Here is an 18,048-nt window from a genome sequence, read left to right on the forward strand (position 1 = left end):
ATAGTGAGAGTCCAGTCCATAGTGGATCCAACATAATAGTGACAGTCCAGTCCATAGTGGATCTAACATAATAGTGTGAAAGTCCAGTCCATAGTGGATCTAACATAATAGTGAGAGTCCAGTCCATAGTGGATCTAACATAAAATTGAGAGTCCAGTCCATAGTGGATCTAACATAATAGTGAGAGTCCAGTCCATAGTGGATCTAACATAATAGTGAGAGTCCAGTCCATAGTGGATCTAACATAATAGTGATAGTCCAGTCCATAGTGGATCTAACATAATAATGTGAGAGTCCAGTCCATAGTGGATCTAACATTATAATATGAAAGTCCAGTCAATAGTGGATCTAACATAATAGTGAGAGTCCAGTCCATAGTGGATCTAATATAATTTTGTGACAGTCCAGTCCATAGTGGATCTAACATAATGTGAAAGTCCAGTCCATAGTGGATCTAACATAATAGTGAGAGAGTCCAGTCCATAGTGGATCTAACATAATAATATGAAAGTCCAGTCCATAGTGGATCTAACATAATAGTGAGAGTCCAGTCCATAGTGGATCTAATATAATTTTGTGACAGTCCAGTCCATAGTGGATCTAACATAATAGTGAGAGAGTCCAGTCCATAGTGGATCTAACATAATAATGTGAAAGTCCAGTCCATAGTGGATCTAACATAATAGTGAGAGAGTCCAGTCCATAGTGGATCTAACATAATAATGTGACAGTCCAGTCCATAGTGGATCCAACATAATAGTGAGAGTCCAGTCCATTGTGGATCTAACATAATAGTGAGAGTCCAGTCCATAGTGGATCTAACATAATAGTGTGACAGTCCAGCCCATAGTGGATCTAACATAATAGTGAGAGTCCAGTCCATAGTGGATCTAACATAATAGTGTGAAAGTCCAGTCCATTGTTGATCCAACATAATAGTGAGAGTCCAGTCCATAGTGGATCTAACATAATAGTGAAAGTCCAGTCCATAGTGGATCTAACATAATAATGTGAAAGTCCAGCCCATAGTGGATCTAACATAATAGTAAGAGTCCAGTCCATAGTGGATCTAACATAATAGTGACAGTCCAGTCCATAGTGGATCTAACATAATAGTGTGAGAGTCCAGTCCATAGTGGATCTAACATAATAGTGAAAGTCCAGTCCATAGTGGATCTAACATAATAATGTGAAAGTCCAGCCCATAGTGGATCTAACATAATAGTAAGAGTCCAGTCCATAGTGGATCTAACATAATAGTGACAGTCCAGTCCATAGTGGATCTAACATAATAGTGTGAGAGTCCAGTCCATAGTGGATCTAACATAATAGTGACAGTCCAGTCCACAGTGGATATTGAAGATGTCATTTGTTAATAATCCAACTATTACAATGTTATAGATGCATTTTTGCCTATATTTCCACACTTTTCAATTCAAAGTAGACCAGTTGGTATGACTACTACATGCTGGGTCCCCACTGGCCTTTGGGCGCCGTCAAGGATTCTACCTCGCAACCGGTCAAACTTGACCAGATATATTTTTTTTATCCCATAAAAAACACAGCTTCCACGGTAACCAGTGCCAAAGAGAAAGGAACCTACCACAAATGGTGATCTCCTTGCTGTGGCAGGTGGAGATGCGGCTGATGTTGGGCAACATGCGCAGGAGCCTCCAGGTCTCCAGGAGGAGCTGCAGGACGTAGCGCGAGTGCAGCTGCTGCGAGGCAAGAGACGGACAAATAACGAATAATAAACCGCTGCCAGTGAATGCAACGCGAAGATTTCCGGCGACGTGAGGGTCGGTCGCTTACTTTCTTGTTCCTGAAGGCCTCCACCAGGCCCGCAGCCTGCTCCGCAGTCACAGGGAAACACAGGTGAGGTCCTGAGTAGATCTCGGGCACCTGGATGTTCTTGTAGCAGAAGTAGCGCTCCCACTCCGCGTCCTGGCACACTTCGTGATCCCTGAAGATGTGCGAGATCAGGTTTCCTGGCGGGACACGTCAATTAGAAAGTCTACAAACGGGGGTCGGTACGAGAAGTCCAACTGTGCGGTGTTCAAAGCTCACGCTCATTGCTGGACGGTGTGAAGTTGTCCATGAGGTAGCCCAGGAAGTTGTAAAGCTGCGAAAACGAGGGAGTCCGTCGTTATTTTTTAAAAGCCTGCTGGGGGTGTCTCACCTTGATTTGAGCCTGCTCTCCTGAGTATTCGATGGACTGGAAGATGTGCCAGGTGTACCTCCGCCTCATCTCTGTCCGGGCCACGTACTGACGGTACCACTTCTGGATCAGGACCGCCGCTCTTAGGGCTGTGAAAAAAAAAAAAAAAAAGGTATTCCATCCATCCATCCATCCATTTTCTACCGCTGGTCTCTTTTTGGGCCACCTTATTGACCGTGTGAGCAGCTTTGATTGCTCCAAAGAGACTTTTCTAACTTCAAAGAGACTTTTCTAACTTCAAAGAGACTTTTCTAACTTCAAAGAGACTTTCTCTAACTTCAATTGTCAATGAAGATTCATCTGTTAGACTTTTCAAGTTCGTTGTGAGGTCGTTCAGTTCCATCCAGCAATCCATTTTCTACCGCTGGTCTCTTTTGGGCCACCTTATTGACCGTGTGAGCAGCTTTGATTGCTCCAAAGAGACTTTTCTAACGTCAAAGAGACTTTTCTAACTCCAAAGAGACTTTTCTAACTTCAAAGAGACTTTTCTAACTTCCAAGAGACTTTTCTAACTTCAATTGTCAATGAAGAGTCATCTGTTAGACTTTTCAAGTTTGTTGTGAGGTCGTTCCGTTCCATCCATCCATCCATTTTTCTACCGCTGGTCTCTTTTTGGGCCACCTTATTGACCGTGTGAGCAGCTTTGATTGCTCCAAAGAGACTTTCCTAACTTCAAAGAGACTTTTCTAACCCCAAAGAGACTTTTTTAACTTCAAAGAGACTTTTCTAACTTCAAAGAGACTTTTCTAACTTCAATTGTCAATGAAGAGTCATCTGTTAGACTTTTCAAGTTTGTTGTGAGGTCGTTCCATTCCATCCATCCATCCATCCATCCATCCACTGCCGCTGGTCTCTTTTTGGGCCACCTTATTGACCGTGTGAGCAGCTTTGATTGCTCCAAAGAGACTTGTCTAACTTCAAAGAGACTTTTCTAACTTCAAAGAGACTTTTCTAACTTCAAAGAGACTTTTCTAACTTCAATTGTCAATGAAGAGTCATCTGTTAGACTTTTCAAGTTTGTTGTGAGGTCGTTCCATTCCATCCATCCATCCATCCATCCACTGCCGCTGGTCTCTTTTTGGGCCACCTTATTGACCGTGTGAGCAGAAGAAGGCTAGTAAAACTCCATTGTGTAGGGGGGGAAGCAACATGAATGTTCTATATTTCTTTCATGTATTGTAATCAACAGAAAGATATTGTTTGACCCAAGAACTACAAAAGCGAAGAGGAAGCAAGACCAGACTCCCCTCCAGGCACCGCTTCTTTGAAATGTTTTACGACCTTTTCTGTGAACTGTTTACAACCTTTTCTGTGAACTGTATGCAACCTTTTCTGTGAACTGTATACAACCTTTTCTGTGAACTGTATACAACCTTTTCTGTGAACTTTTTACGACCCTCGTCCCTTAGAAACAGCTGTTGCAATGTGGTCAGGGAAAGTCCAAATAAAAAGAGGTGGCGTACAATCTTTCGCCAGAGCGTGCTGGAGACTGTACAAGAGTGCAGACCAGACGTTTCTCCTCAAATTGAGCCAAATTTAATTCTGTCTCTGTTTGATTCTTTGCTTCTTGTCCTGTTTAATAGCTGTCATCAGTCTTTGAACCTGACATAAATCAGTGATTTTAAAACTGAACGATAAATAATTAAAAACTAATTTAAATTAACCAGTACAGTAAGCTTCATACTTTTACTTTTTCTTTCACTCTCAAGCAGGGATTCTGTAAGTTTGGCACAGAGAGACATTGGAGCCTACCCCACTGTACCCACCGCCCGAAAATAGTATTTGAGATTTAGGGTTTTCTGTTCAATACGCCACCAATGTACCGTATATGTTAGGGATCTAACTGTTAGAATAATTCTATCTAAATTATCACAAAAACTTTGTGTTGAAATCAGTTCCTAGCGAGAAGACCAAAAGCTGTCTTTGAACCTACCAAGAGTAAGGCTCGTAAAACTCCACTTTGTAGGGGGGAAGCAAGATGAAGGTGTTCCTGTTTCTTTCATGTATCATAATCAAACACAAATATATTGTCGAACCATGGACTAGAAAAGCGAAGAGGAAGCAGGACCAGAATCCACTCCAGGCGACGTCCTCTTTCAACTGTTTTAGGAACGACTTCTTTGAACTGTTTTACGAACCTCTCTTTGAACTCTTTTACGAACCTCTTCTTTGAACTATTTTATGACCTTTTCTGTGAACTGTTTACGACCCTCGTCCCTTAGAAACAGCTGTTGCAATGTAATCAGGGAAAGTCCAAATAAAAAGAGGTGGCGTACAATCTTTCGCCAGAGCGTGCTGGAAACTCTACAACAGTGCAGACCAGACGTTTCTCCTCAAATTGAGCCAAATTTAATTCTGTCTCTGTTTGATTCTTTGCTTCTTGTCCTGTTTAATAGCTGTCATCAGTCTTTGAACCTGACATAAATCAGTGATTTTAAAACTGAACGATAAATAATTAAAAACTAATTTAAACTAACCGGTACAGTGAGCTTCATTCTTTTACTTTTTCTTTCACTCTCAAGCAGGGATTCTGTAAGTTTGGCACAGAGAGACATTGGAGCCTACCCCACTGTACCCACCGCCCAAAAATAGGTCCGGTGGCCATGGATGAATTGCTGACTGTCCAGAGTCGGGACCCGGGGTGGACCGCTCGCCTGTGCATCGGTTGGGGACATCTCTGCGCTGCTGACCCGTCTCCGCTCGGGATGGTCTCCTGCTGGCCCCACTATGGATTGGACTCTTACTATTATGTTAGATCCACTATGGACTGGACTTTTACAATATTATGTTAGACCCACTCGACGTCCATTGCTGATGTTGCCCACATATGCGGTCCTCTCCAAGGTTTCTCATAGTCATTCACATCGACGTCCCACTGGGGTGAGTTTTTCCTTGCCCTTATGTGGGCTCTCGTACCGCGGATGGCTTTGTGGCTCGCGCAGCCCTTTGAGACACTTGTGATTTAGGGCTATATAAATAAACATTGATTGATTGATTGATTGAATGTAAATTATTAAAAATGGTTAGCCTAAGAATATTTCAAATTCTATTCTACTATGTGTTATGAGTTTTATGTTGCACGATTACACCAAATCCCTAGTTTGTGAACCCGTTCTCAAACAATGGTAAATGGGTTCTACTTGTATAGCGCTTTTCTACCTTCAAGGTACTCAAAGCGCTTTGACACTACTTCCACATTCACCCATTCACACACACACATTCACACACTGATGGAGGGAGCTGCCATGCAAGGCGCTAACCAGCACCCATCAGTAGCAAGGGTGAAGTGTCTTGCTCAAGGACACAACGGACATGACTAGGTTGGATTGAAGGTGGGGATTGAACCAGGATCCCTCAGGTTGCTGGCACGGCCACTCTCCCAACCGCGCCACACAGTCCCGATGGCAATAAAAACTATTTTGATTCTGATTCTGATTCTGAAATGAGTAAAACAGAAATAAATAAACGTAAAAACATTTAATTTTGCTCTATAAAATAATGTTTTAGTCAACCTTCTACTATTCAAGTTAACGGCATAATTTAAAAACTAGAATTAACTTTTACCAACTCAGAGGTGATGCAGCTGCTCACCAGTTCAGTACATCAAAATAGCAGCATAAGATAGTTAGCGCTCTGTTATAACGGCACAGCTAAAAATAGTTTGACTGCGTTAGCGCTTATAATAACAATATATACTTGGTTAATATTTGGGTCACAACGTCTAAATGGATGTTTTTGGATGTTTTTCAGACGGATTTCTGGCAATAGAGTGCTATTAGCTGCATTGTTAGCCACCTCGTACTTGCAGGGTTTTATGACTTGGAATGCATTAAAAAAATGAAAAATTAAAAAAAAAAAGTGTAATTTCCCTTTTAATAGGCAACTTTCTGCTATAGTTCAACCCCACAAAGGACAACACACACGACATCAGGAGAACAAACAGATGTCTTACTTGTGACGGCTGCCAAGAGGAAAGCATGAAAAAGACAAAAAATTAAATCATGAACAAAGGTCAGGTTAAAATTTATGTCAGTCAAAGGCGTATTTCCCGCACTTCAACATGTTTGTAGCCTTTTAATTCCAAAAAAGGTAGACTAACCCAGCAGGCACAAGACATTGATACAACGTTGATTATACATACATGTCCTTTAAAACCGACTTTGAAACAACGTTGCGAAATAGTTGTGTTTGTAAATTGAGATTGTTAATGTCCAAAGTTGGATCCACGTTGTTGGTTGGAAAATGGCCAAATTTTTATGGTTTTATCAACGTTACAACCTGACATTGAAAAAACGTTGTCAAAAAGCATGTTGTTTCAACGTTGTATTTGAGTTGGATAATACTAGTTGGGAAATGCCCAAAAATCAATGGTCAGATCAATGTCAGAACCTGACCTTGATTAAACGTTGCCAACAAGTATGTTGTTTCAATGTTGTATTTGTGTTGTACAATATTGGTTGGAAAATGACCAAAAATCAATGGTCATGTCAACGTCACAACCCGACATTGAATAGACGTTGCCAAAAATATGTTGTTTCAACGTATTTGTGTTGTAGAATATTGGTTGGGATATGTTCAAATTTCAACGGTCAAATCAACGTCACAACCCGACATTGAATAAACGTTGTCAAAAAAGTATGTTGTTTCAATGTCGTATTTGCGTTGGAGAATACTTGTTGGGAAATGACCAAATATCCATTGTCAAATCAATGTCAGAACCTGACATTGAATAGACGTTGCCAAAAAGCATGTTTTAACGTTGTATTTGTGTTGTAGAATATTGGTTGGGAAATGACCAAAATTCAACGGTCGAATCAATGCAACAAGCTGAAATTACATATACGTTGTCAAAAAGTATGTTGTTTCAACATTGTATTTATGTTGGAGAATACTAGCTAAGAAATGACTAAAAATCAATGGTCAAATCAACGTCAGAACCTGACATTGAATAGACGTTGCCAAAAAGTAGGTTGTTTCAACGTTGTATTTGTGTTGTAGAATATTGGTTGGAAAATGACCAAAATTCAATGGTCATATCAACATAACAACCTGACATTGAATAAACATTGCCAAAAAGTATGTTGTTTCAACGTTGTATTTGAGTTGGATAATACTAGTTGGGAAATGACCAAAATTCAATGGTCATATCATGTCAGATACTGACATTGAATAGACGTTGTCTAAAAGTATGTTGTTTCAACGTTGTATTTGTGTTGTAGAATATTGGTTGGGAAATGACCCAAATGTAATGATCATATCAACATAACAACTTGACATTGAATAAACGTTGCCAAGAAGTATGTTGCATTTGTGTTGTCGAAAATTAGTTGGGAAATGACCAAAATTCTATGGTCAGATCAATGTCAGAACCTGATATTGAATAGACGTTGTCAAAAAAGTATGTTGTTTCAACGTTGTATTTGTGTTGTAGAATATTGGTTGGAAAATGACCAAAATTCAATGGTCAGATCAACATAACAACCTGACATTGAATAAAAGTTGCCAAAAATGTATGTTGTTTCAACGTTGTATTTGTGTTGGATAATACTAGTTGGGAAATGGCCAAATTTCAATGGTCAGATCAATGTCAGAACTTGACATTGAATAGACTTTGCCAACGAATATGTTGTTTCAATGTTGTATTTGTGTTGTAGAATATTGGTTGGAAAATGACCAAAAATCAATGGTCATATCAACGTCACAACCCGAAATTGAATAGACGTTGCCAAAAAGTACATTGTTTCAACGTTGTATTTTTGTTGTAGAATATTGGTTGGGAAATGACCAAAATTCAATGGTCAAATCAACGCAACAAGCTGAAATTAAATATACGTTGTCAAAAAGTATGTTGTTTCAACGTTGTATTTATGTTGGAGAATACTAGCTAAGAAATGACTAAAAATCAATGGTCAAATCAACGTCAGAACCTGACATTAAATAGACGTTGCCAAAAAGTATGTTGTTTTAACGTTGTGTTTGTGTTGTAGAATATTGGTTGGGAAAAGACAAAATTTCAATGGTCAGATCAATGTCAGAACCTGATATTGAATAGACGTTGTCCCCCCCAAAAAAATTTTCAACGTTGTATTTTTGTTGTAGAATATTGGTTGGGCAATGTCCAAAATCCAATAGTCATGTCAACATAACAACCTGAAATTGAATAAAGGTTGTCAAAAAGTATGTTGTTTCAATGTTGTATTTGTGTTGGGGAATACTAGCTGGGAAATGACAAAAAATCAATGGTCAAATCAACGTCAAAACCTGACATTGAATTGACGTTGCCAAAAAGTATGTTGTTTCAATGTTGTATTTGTGTTGTAGAATATTGGTTGGGAAAAGACCAAATTCCAACGGTCAAATCAACTTCACAACCTTCCATCCATCCATCCATCCATTTTCTACCGCTTATTTCCTTTTGGGGTCGCGGGGGGCGCTGGCGCCTATCTCAGCTACAATCGGGCGGAAGGCGGGGTACACCCTGGACAAGTCTCCACCTCATCGCAGGGCCAACACAGATAGACAGACAACATTCACACTCACATTCACACACTAGGGCCAATTTAGTGTTGCCAATCAACCTATCCCCAGGTGCATGTCTTTGGAAGTGGGAGGAAGCCGGAGTACCCGGAGGGAACCCACGCATTCACGGGGAGAACATGCAAACTCCACACAGGAAGATCCCGAGCCTGGATTTGAACCCAGGACTGCAGGAACTTCGTATTGTGAGGCAGACGCACTAACCCCTCTGCCACCGTGAAGCCCAATGTTGCATTTGTGTTGGATAATACTAGTTGGGAAATGAGCGAAAATCAATGGTCAAATCAATGTCAGAACCTGACATTGAATAGACGTTGTCAAAAAGTATGTTGTTTCAACGTTGCATTTGTGTTGTGGAATATTAAATGGAAAATGACCAAAATTCAGTAATCATATCAACATTGAATATCAACATTGAATGATCCTGACATTGAATAAACGTTGCCAAAAAGTATGTTGTTTCAATGTTGTATTTGTGTTGTAGAATATTGGTTGGGAAATGACCATAATTCAATGGTCATATCAACATAACAACCTGACATTGAATAAACATTGCCAAAAAGTATGTTGTTTCAATGTTGTATTTGAGTTGGATAATACTAGTTGGGAAATGACCAAAAATCAATGGTCTATTCAATGTCAGAACCTGACATTGAATAGACGTTGTCAAAAAGTATGTTGTTTCAATGTTGTATTTGTGTTGTAGAATATTGGTTGGAAAATGACCAAAATTTAATGATCATATCAACATAACAACTTGACATTGAATAAACGTTGCCAAGAAGTATGTTGCATTTGTGTTGTCGAAAATTAGTTGGGAAATGACCAAAATTCTATGGTCAGATCAATGTCAGAACCTGATATTGAATAGACGTTGCCAAAAAAGTATGTTGTTTCAACGTTGTAGTTGTGTTGTAGAATATTGGTTGGAAAATGACCAAAATTCAATGGTCAGATCAACCTAACAACCTGACATTTAATAAACGTTGCCAAAAAAGTATGTTGTTTCAACGTTGTATTTGAGTTGGATAATACTAGTTGGGAAATGGCCAAAATTCAATGGTCATATCAATGTCAGAAACTGACATTGAATGGACGTTGTCTAAAAGTATGTTGTTTCAATGTTGTATTTGTGTTGTACAATATTGGTTGGCAAATGACCAAAATTTAATGATCATATCAACATAACAACTTGACATTGAATAAACGTTGCCAAAAAGTATGTTGTTTCAACGTTGTATTTGAGTTGGATAATACTAGTTGGGAAATGACCAAAATAAATGGTCAGATCAATGTCAGAACCTGACCTTGATTAAACGTTGCCAACAAGTATGTTGTTTCAACGTTGTATTTGAGTTGGGTAATGCTAGTTGGGAAATGACCAAAATTCAATGGTCACATCAACGTAACCACCTGACATTGAATAAACGTTGCCAACAAGTATGTTGTTTTAACGTTACGTTTGAGTTGCTCAGCTTCAGGAGCTAATTCAACGCGCCGTTTTTAATGTCTTGTTCCTGCTGGGACGTCACCAATCTGTGCACAGAAGCGCGAAAGTGACACCCAGGTCGAATAATGTGACCGGCTTACCTTTAGCGGACTGCTTTTGGAACTGGTTGGACTTCGTGACACCACATCCCATGACTGTTGCTGCCCCAAAACAAACACAGCACATTATCCACTTATTTTGCAGCAAATGTTGGTCATTTTTGGCAAATCCTCCAACGAATAACAATTATTTCTTGGACCCCGCTAAAATCCGACAGAGATGGAAACTTACATGGTCACCTTCCTCTCCAGTCACCACGTCCCGGAGCGTCTATTAGGACAATTGGGGTGTGTCATCGTCCACACACTCCGGGGTCACCATCGCTCTCAGACAAAAGGGATCCGGACAAAAAAGTCAACAGAAGGGAATCAGCTCTCGGGTGCATCACTGCACAAAAGTGCCGACCGTCAAAGCCGCTTCGGTCTTTAGTCCCTCAGGAGGCGGCATAATGAAGGCGCCCGGGCCCAAGCGGATTAGTCCTGCTAATTGCTTGATGCGACTAGACGGGCCTGTTGCAGGAGCGCACGGGAACCAGGCTGACGTCAGCGCCCCGGCTTCTCTACAATTCTACTTCTTTTCAGTTAAAAATGCCCGCCTTCCAAAATCTCTGAAGCAAGTTTGCTTGACGTCACTCTCTCAAAATAAACTTAAAGACACTTTTTTCAACACTAAATCTGATCATACACAAATTAAACTTGTTAAAACGGGAAATTGTGTTGGATGTAAATATAAACGGAATACAATGATTTGCAAATCCTTTTCAACCCATATTCAGTTGAATGCACTACAAAGACAAGATATTTGATGTTCAAACTCATAAACTTTTTTTTTTTTTCGGCAAATAATAATTAACTTAGAATTTCATGGCTGCAAATTGAGAAGTTTGCCTTCCGGCTCAGCTCCTTCTTCACCACAACGGATCGGTACAACGTCCGCATTACTGAAGACGCCGCACCGATCCGCCTGTCGATCTCACGATCCACTCTTCCCTCACTCGTGAACAAGACTCCTAGGTACTTGAACTCCTCCACTTGGGGCAGGGTCTCCTCCCCAACCCGGAGATGGCACTCCACCCTTTTCCGGGCAAGAACCATGGACTCTGACTTGGAGGTGCTGATTCTCATTCATGTTTAAACTCATAAACTTTATTTTATTTTAGCAAATAATAATTAACTTAGAATTTCATGGCTGCAACACGTGCCAAAGTAGTTGGGAAAGGGCATGTTCACCACTGTCTTACATCACCTTTTCTTTTAACAACACTCAATAAACGTTTGGGAACTGAGGAAACTAATTGTTGAAGCTTTGAAAGTGGAATTTTTTCCCATTCTTGTTTTATGTAGAGCTTCAGTCGTTCAACAGCTGTTGTATTTTACGCTTCATAATGCGCCACACAATTTCGATGGAAGACAGGTCGGGACGGCAGGCGGGCCAGGAAAGTACCGGCACTCTTTTTTTACGAAGCCACGCTGTTGTAACACGTGGTGAATGTGGCTTGGCTTTGTCTTGCTGAAATAAGCAGGGGCGTCCATGAAAAAGATGTCGCTTAGATGGCAGCATATGTTGTTCCAAAAGCTGTATGTACCTTTCAGCATTAATGGTGCCTTCACAGATGTGTAAGTTACCCATGCCTTGGGCACTAATACACCCCCATACCATCACAGATGCTGGCTTTTGAACTGTTTTGTTTACTAATACACCCCCATACCATCACAGATGCTGGCTTTTGAACTGTTTTGTTTTGTTTTGTTTTGTTTTGTTTTGTTTTGTTTTGTTTTGTTTTGTTTTGTTTTGTTTTGTTTTGTTTTGTTTTGTTTTGTTTTGTTTTGTTTTGTTTTGTTTTGTTTTGTTTTGTTTTGTTTTGTTTTGTTTTGTTTTGTTTTGTTTTGTTTTGTTTTGTTTTGTTTTGTTTTGTTTTGTTTTGTTTTGTTTTGTTTTGTTTTGTTTTGTTTTGTTCTGTTCTGTTCTGTTCTGTTCTGTTCTGTTCTGTTCTGTTCTGTTCTGTTCTGTTCTGTTCTGTTCTGTTCTGTTCTGTTCTGTTCTGTTCTGTTCTGTTCTGTTTTGGCCCCGCAACCCCGAAGGGAATAAGTGGTAGAAAATGGATGGATGGTTGGATGTTTTGTTTTGTTTTGTTTTGCCCCCGCAACCCTGAAGGGAATAGGCAGTAGAAAATGTATGTATGTATGGATGTTTTGTTTTGTTTTGTTTTGTTTTGTTTTGTTCTGCCCCGCAACCCTGAAGGGAATAAGCAGTAGAAAATGGATGGAATGATGGATGGATGGATGGATGGATGGACGGACGTTTTGTTTTGTTTTGTTTTGTTTTGTTTTGTTTTGTTTTGTTTTGTTTTGTTTTGTTTTGTTTTGTTTTGTTCTGTTCTGATCTGTTTTGTTTAGCCCCCGCAAACTCAAAGGGTATAAGCGGTAGAAAATGGATGGATGGATGGTTGGATGGATGGATGGATGGATGGATGGATATTTAGTCAAGTTTTGGTTGTTTTGTTTTGTCAAGTTTTTTTTTTTGTCAAGTTTTGTCAAGTGTGTTTTGGTTTGTTTTGTCTTGTTTTCTTTTCTTTTCTTAACTTTTGTTTTGTTTGTGTTGTTTTTGCTTTTGTTTTGTTTTGTTTGGTTTTGTTCTGTTCTGTTCTGCTTTGTTTTTCTTTACCTTGCCCCCACAACCCCGAAGGGAATAAACGGTAGAAAATGGATGGATGTTTTGTTTTGTTTTGTCTTGTTTCGTTTTTACAAACACAGCTGAACGCCGCCGCTGCTCTTGAACAACGCCCCGAAGAGGACAGCCGATGAAGGTGAGTGTTTGCGGAAGCGCTTTCGCAACAAATGTCAACACTTTTAAAAACTATGTCTTCTAATCATTATTTATATCAATATGATTGAATGATTTTCGTGATGTTTTTTTTTTGTTCCCCTCCCAGCTTAGATGTGAAATGATTCCACAACAACATGGAAACATTTCGTAATGACAACAAAAGCCCATCCATTTTCAGAGAGTTTAAAACAGTGCAGTGGTTCACCAGTACTTTTCACATAAGAGGCTCCATTACAAAATACATATTACAAAACAGCACGGCGGCAGAAGTAATCAATTCGCCTTAAGCTAATTCAACGCTAATGTTCCAATTTAGACTAATACAACTAAGCTTTGTATGCCACCGCACCCATTTAGGAGTCGCCCCCCTAGTGGCAGGTAGAAGCATTGCAGCCTGGAGGCCCAAAGACATTCACCCACAAACACATGATGAAGCCACAGAGTGTTCAGATGACACAGCTGGCTTTTTATTCATTTTGTTACGCCCAGTCTTATAAAACCAGGTTGGGGACGTGTCTGAATAGTCAGGCTGTTGAACACTTTGGCAGGGCAAAGTCTCTCTTGCTCCTGTGAAGTAAAGGGACGCTGTGTGTGTGTGTGTGTGTGTGTGTGTGTGTGTGCGGGTCAGGATGAAGATCGCCGTGCTGGGAGCCACCGGGCAGACTGGGCAGTTTTTGGTGAGCCAGGCGCTACAGCAGGGCCACATCGTCACTGCCGTGGTGCGAAACCCGGCCAAACTGGCCGCGCAACATGACAACCTCAAGGTAAAGGTGTCTTCACTCAACTACGCGCTGTGTGGGAGGGGTCAAAGTTCACCGTGGTGTCATGTGACCACCTTAACCGGCTTCTCTCAAAGGATGTGTATTAGAAATGGCCGATGATAATCGGCCGATAAATGCATTCAAATGTAATATGGGAAATTATCGATATCGGTTTCAAAACCCTTACCCCAAGTGGAGGAGTTCAAGTACCTAGGAGTCTTGTTCACGAGTGGGGGAAGAGTGGATCGTGATATCGACAGGCGGATCGGTGCGGCGTCTTCAGTAATGCGGACGTTGTACCGATCCGTTGTGGTGAAGAAGGAGCTGAGCCGGAAGGCAAAGCTCTCAATTTACCGCTCGATCTACGTTCCCATCCTCACCTATGGTCATGAGCTTTGGGTCATGACCGAAAGGATAAGATCACGGGTACAAGCGGCCCAAAAGAGTTTCCTCTCTCCCTTAGAGATAGGGTGAGAAGCTCTGCCATCCGGGAGGAACTCAAAGTAAAGCCGCTGCTCCTCCACATGGAGAGGAGCCAGATGAGGTGGTTCGGGCATCTGGTCAGGATGCCACCCGAACGCCTCCCTAGGGAGGTGTTTAGGGCACGTCCAACCGGTAGGAGGCCACGGGGAAGACCCAGGACACGTTGGGAAGACTATGTCTCCCGGCTGGCCTGGGAACGCCTCGGGATCCCCCGGGAAGAGCTAGACGAAGTGGCTGGTGAGGAGCCCCTGCCCCAAGTGGAGGAGTTCAAGTAACTAGGAGTCTTGTTCACGAGTGGGGGAAGAGTGGATGGTGAGATCGACAGGCGGATCGGTGCGGCGTCTTCAGTAATGCGGACGTTGTACCGATCCGTTGTGGTGAAGAAGGAGCTGAGCCGGAAGGCAAAGCTCTCGATTTACCGGTCGATCCACGTTCCCATCCTCACCTATGGTCATGAGTTTTGGGTCATGACCGAAAGGATAAGATCACGGGTACAAGCGGCCGAAATGAGTTTCCTCCGCCGTGTGGCGGGGCTCTCCCTTAGAGATAGGGTGAGAAGCTCTGCCATCCGGGAAGAACTCAAAGTAAAGCCGCTGATCCTTCACATCGAGAAGAGCCAGATGACGGGGTTCGGGCATCCGGTCAGGATGCCACCCGAACGCCTCCCTAGGGAGGTGTTTAGGGCACGTTGGGAAGACTATGTCTCCCGGCTGGCCTGGGAACGCCTCGGGATCCCCCGGGAAGAGCTAGACGAAGTGGCTGGGCAGAGGGAAGTCTGGGCTTCCCTGCTTAGGCTGCTGCCCCCGCGACCCGACCTCGGATAAGCGGAAGAAGATGGATGGATGGGTTTCAAAAAGTAAAATTAATGACTTTTTAAAACATCGCTGTACGGAACGGTACACGGACATAGGGAGAAGTTCAGAGCAGTTGCGTCTCCCAGTCAGTGGCTCCTCCCACACACAACACCAGGAGTTGCGAGAGTGTGTTGTTGCCGGTGCTGTAGCCGCGGCTAACAAGCGAACTCGCTCGGTGACTGACTAACGACACCATGTCTGTGGTCTGGGATTATTTTCAAGCATCTCTGACGGATAAAACAAAATGGGAATTTGCAATGAAATGAAATGAATTATATTGATATAGCGCTTTTTCTCTAGTGACTCAAAGCGCTTTACATAGTGAAACCCAATATCTAAGTTACATTTAAACCAGTGTGGGTGGCACTGGGAGCAGGTGGGTAAAGTGTCTTGCCCAAGGACACAACGGCAGTGACTAGGATGGCAAAAGCGGGGATCGAACCTGCAACCCTCAAGTTGCTGGCACAGCCGTTCTACCAACCGAGCTATACCGCAAAAACTTGGTTATACGAGGAGGAACCTTTTAATACGAGCAATTTGATCTCCCACCTCTTCGAGAATCGTAAAGAAATACACGATGAATACAAGCGGAAGATGGATGAAAAGCAAAAAACACGGAAAAATAGTGATGCCACACAGTAGTCGCTTAAAGACTCCACCGAGAAAAAAACAAAAATACAACAAAAACCACCCCAAGACAACACACACAGTATGGCAAAAGCTACAATGGCGTTTGGTGTGGATAGTCTGCCCTGCATGGCGCAGACTTTGCAGCTTGCAGTGAACAGAGGTGCCCTGTCTCAACGCAGCATTTCAGAAGCTCTGGCTGACTGGCTGGCCGCTTCAAGCACTCACCACCAGCTTGCAGATTGCCCCCCTGTTATAATTTCCTGTTTGACAGTACACCAGGCGGTCTTGCACGAAAAGAGGACTATGTTAATGTTTACTTTATGACTCTAGTATAGTCTGAACTGAAACTGTGTGCCTTCATTGTTTTTGTAGCTTTTGTTTTGAGGCACGTTTCAATAATAAATATGGCAGTGCCATGTTAGCATTTTTTTTCCCCATAACTTGAGTTGATTTATTTTGGAAAACCTTGTTACCTTGTTTAATGCAGTGGTCCCCAACCTTTTTGTATCCGCGGGGGGTGGGGGGCGGGTCCTTTTTTTTTTCTTTTTTCTTTTTTTTCTCCTTTGTCATGAAAAGGGGATTTTTTTTGTGGTTGGTGCACTATTTGTAAGTGTATATTGTGTTTGTTGTGTTGATTTAATAAAAAAATAAAAAATTAATTTAAAAAAATTATTTGTTTTTTTTTTTATAAAAAATTATTCTGCGGCCCGGTGGTTGGGGACCACTGGTTTAATGCATCCAATGGGGCATCACAACAAAATTAGGCATAATAATGTGTTCATTCCATGACTGTGTGTGTGTGTGTATGTATGTATATATATATATATATATATATATATATATATATATATATATATATATATATATATATATATATATATATATATATATATATATATATATATATATATATATATATATATATATATGCTTCACGGTGGCAGAGGGGTTAGTGCGTCTGCCTCACAATACGAAGTTCCTGCAGTCCTGGGTTCAAATCCAGGCTCGGGATCTTTCTGTGTGGAGTTTGCATGTTCTCCCCGTGACTGCGTGGGTTCCCTCCGGGTACTCCGGCTTCCTCCCACTTCCAAAGACATGCACCTGGGGATAGGTTGATTGGCAACACTAAATTGGCCCTAGTGTGTGAATGTGAGTGTGAATGTTGTCTGTCTATCTGTGTTGGGCCTGCGATGAGGTGGCAACTTGTCCAGGGTGTACCCTGCCTTCCGCCCGATTGTAGCTAAGATAGACGCCAGCGCCCCCCGCGACCCCGAAAGGGAATAAGCGGTAGAAGATGGATGGATGGATATATATATATATATATATATATAGCGGTATAGCTCGGTTGGTAGAGTGGCCGTGCCAGCAACCTGAGGGTTGCAGGTTCGATTCCCGCTTCCGCCATCCTAGTGACTGCTGTTGTGTCCTTGGGCAAGACACTTTACCTACCTGCTTCCAGTGCTACACCCACACTGGTTTAAATGTAACTTAGATATTGGGTGTCACTATGTAAAGTGCTTTGAGTCACTAGAGAAAAGCGCTATATAAATATAATTCAATTCAATTCAATATATATATATACATATATATATATATATATATATTGGTTGATATCAGAATTGGTAATTACGAGTTAGACAATATCTGATATCGGCAAAAAAAAGCCATTATCGGACATCTCTAATGTGTATCAATACGCTTGTGAAAGTAGTCCCAAAAGAATGCCCAATTCTTGCAGTTTTTTCATACTAAAAAAAAAACTTTTTTTTTTTAATTAAATACCTGTGATTTGTTTAAAGTTAAATCTGGCCCTCTGCCTGCAGGTGGTGGAAGCCAACATTTTCTCGCCGGACAGCCTCAAGTCCCACTTTAGAGGGGTGGACGTGGTCGTCTCCTGCCTGGGCTTCCCCATCTCCTTCTTCTACAGCGTGACGGGATACACCCTCTCCATGAGCGCCGTGATCACCGCCATGCAGGAGGCCCGGGTCAACAGGCTCATCACCATGACGTCCTGGTACACTGACCGTGAGTCTAAACTTCTGATTATTGTTACCGTATTTCCTTGAATTGCCGTGCGCCCGCCGGGTCAAACTCGCTTCCCATTTTCAAAAGGGAGGAGGCTGATTTCAATACCGCTAATTTGAAATCGCATAAATGGAAGAAGATTAAGAGCTATTCAGTAGGATTTAA

General features: G+C 41.6%; 2 protein-coding genes across 4 annotated transcripts in view; one reads left to right on the forward strand and one right to left on the reverse strand.

The window, feature by feature from the left end:
• ppef2a (protein phosphatase with EF-hand domain 2a) overlaps positions 1-2,457 on the reverse strand; it is a 31,717-nt gene extending 29,260 nt beyond the window's left edge. Inside the window, exons 1-4 of the mRNA XM_061895547.1 lie at positions 2,180-2,457; positions 2,068-2,122; positions 1,813-1,988; positions 1,604-1,718 (exon numbers count right to left, since the gene is read on the reverse strand). Coding sequence (XP_061751531.1) covers positions 1,604-1,718; positions 1,813-1,988; positions 2,068-2,122; positions 2,180-2,347 — 514 coding nt within the window. The 5' untranslated portion in view covers positions 2,348-2,457. The remainder of the gene's footprint in view (positions 1-1,603; positions 1,719-1,812; positions 1,989-2,067; positions 2,123-2,179) is intronic.
• Positions 2,458-12,976: 10,519 nt separating this feature from the next.
• Positions 12,977-18,048, forward strand: part of LOC133549812 (flavin reductase (NADPH)-like) — a 13,085-nt gene continuing 8,013 nt past the window's right edge. The window contains exons 1-3 of one of the 3 annotated variants that reach the window (XM_061895647.1): positions 12,977-13,110; positions 13,759-13,894; positions 17,682-17,883. In XM_061895647.1, coding sequence (XP_061751631.1) covers positions 13,760-13,894; positions 17,682-17,883 — 337 coding nt within the window. In that variant the 5' untranslated portion in view covers positions 12,977-13,110; position 13,759. Of the gene's footprint in view, positions 13,111-13,243; positions 13,267-13,315; positions 13,895-17,681; positions 17,884-18,048 lie in introns of those variants that run through there. The other 2 variants (XM_061895631.1, XM_061895639.1) reach the window with 2 other exon arrangements.

Source organism: Nerophis ophidion, linkage group LG01, assembly GCF_033978795.1.
Source record: "Nerophis ophidion isolate RoL-2023_Sa linkage group LG01, RoL_Noph_v1.0, whole genome shotgun sequence".
In the NCBI taxonomy this organism is placed as follows: domain Eukaryota; kingdom Metazoa; phylum Chordata; class Actinopteri; order Syngnathiformes; family Syngnathidae; genus Nerophis; species Nerophis ophidion.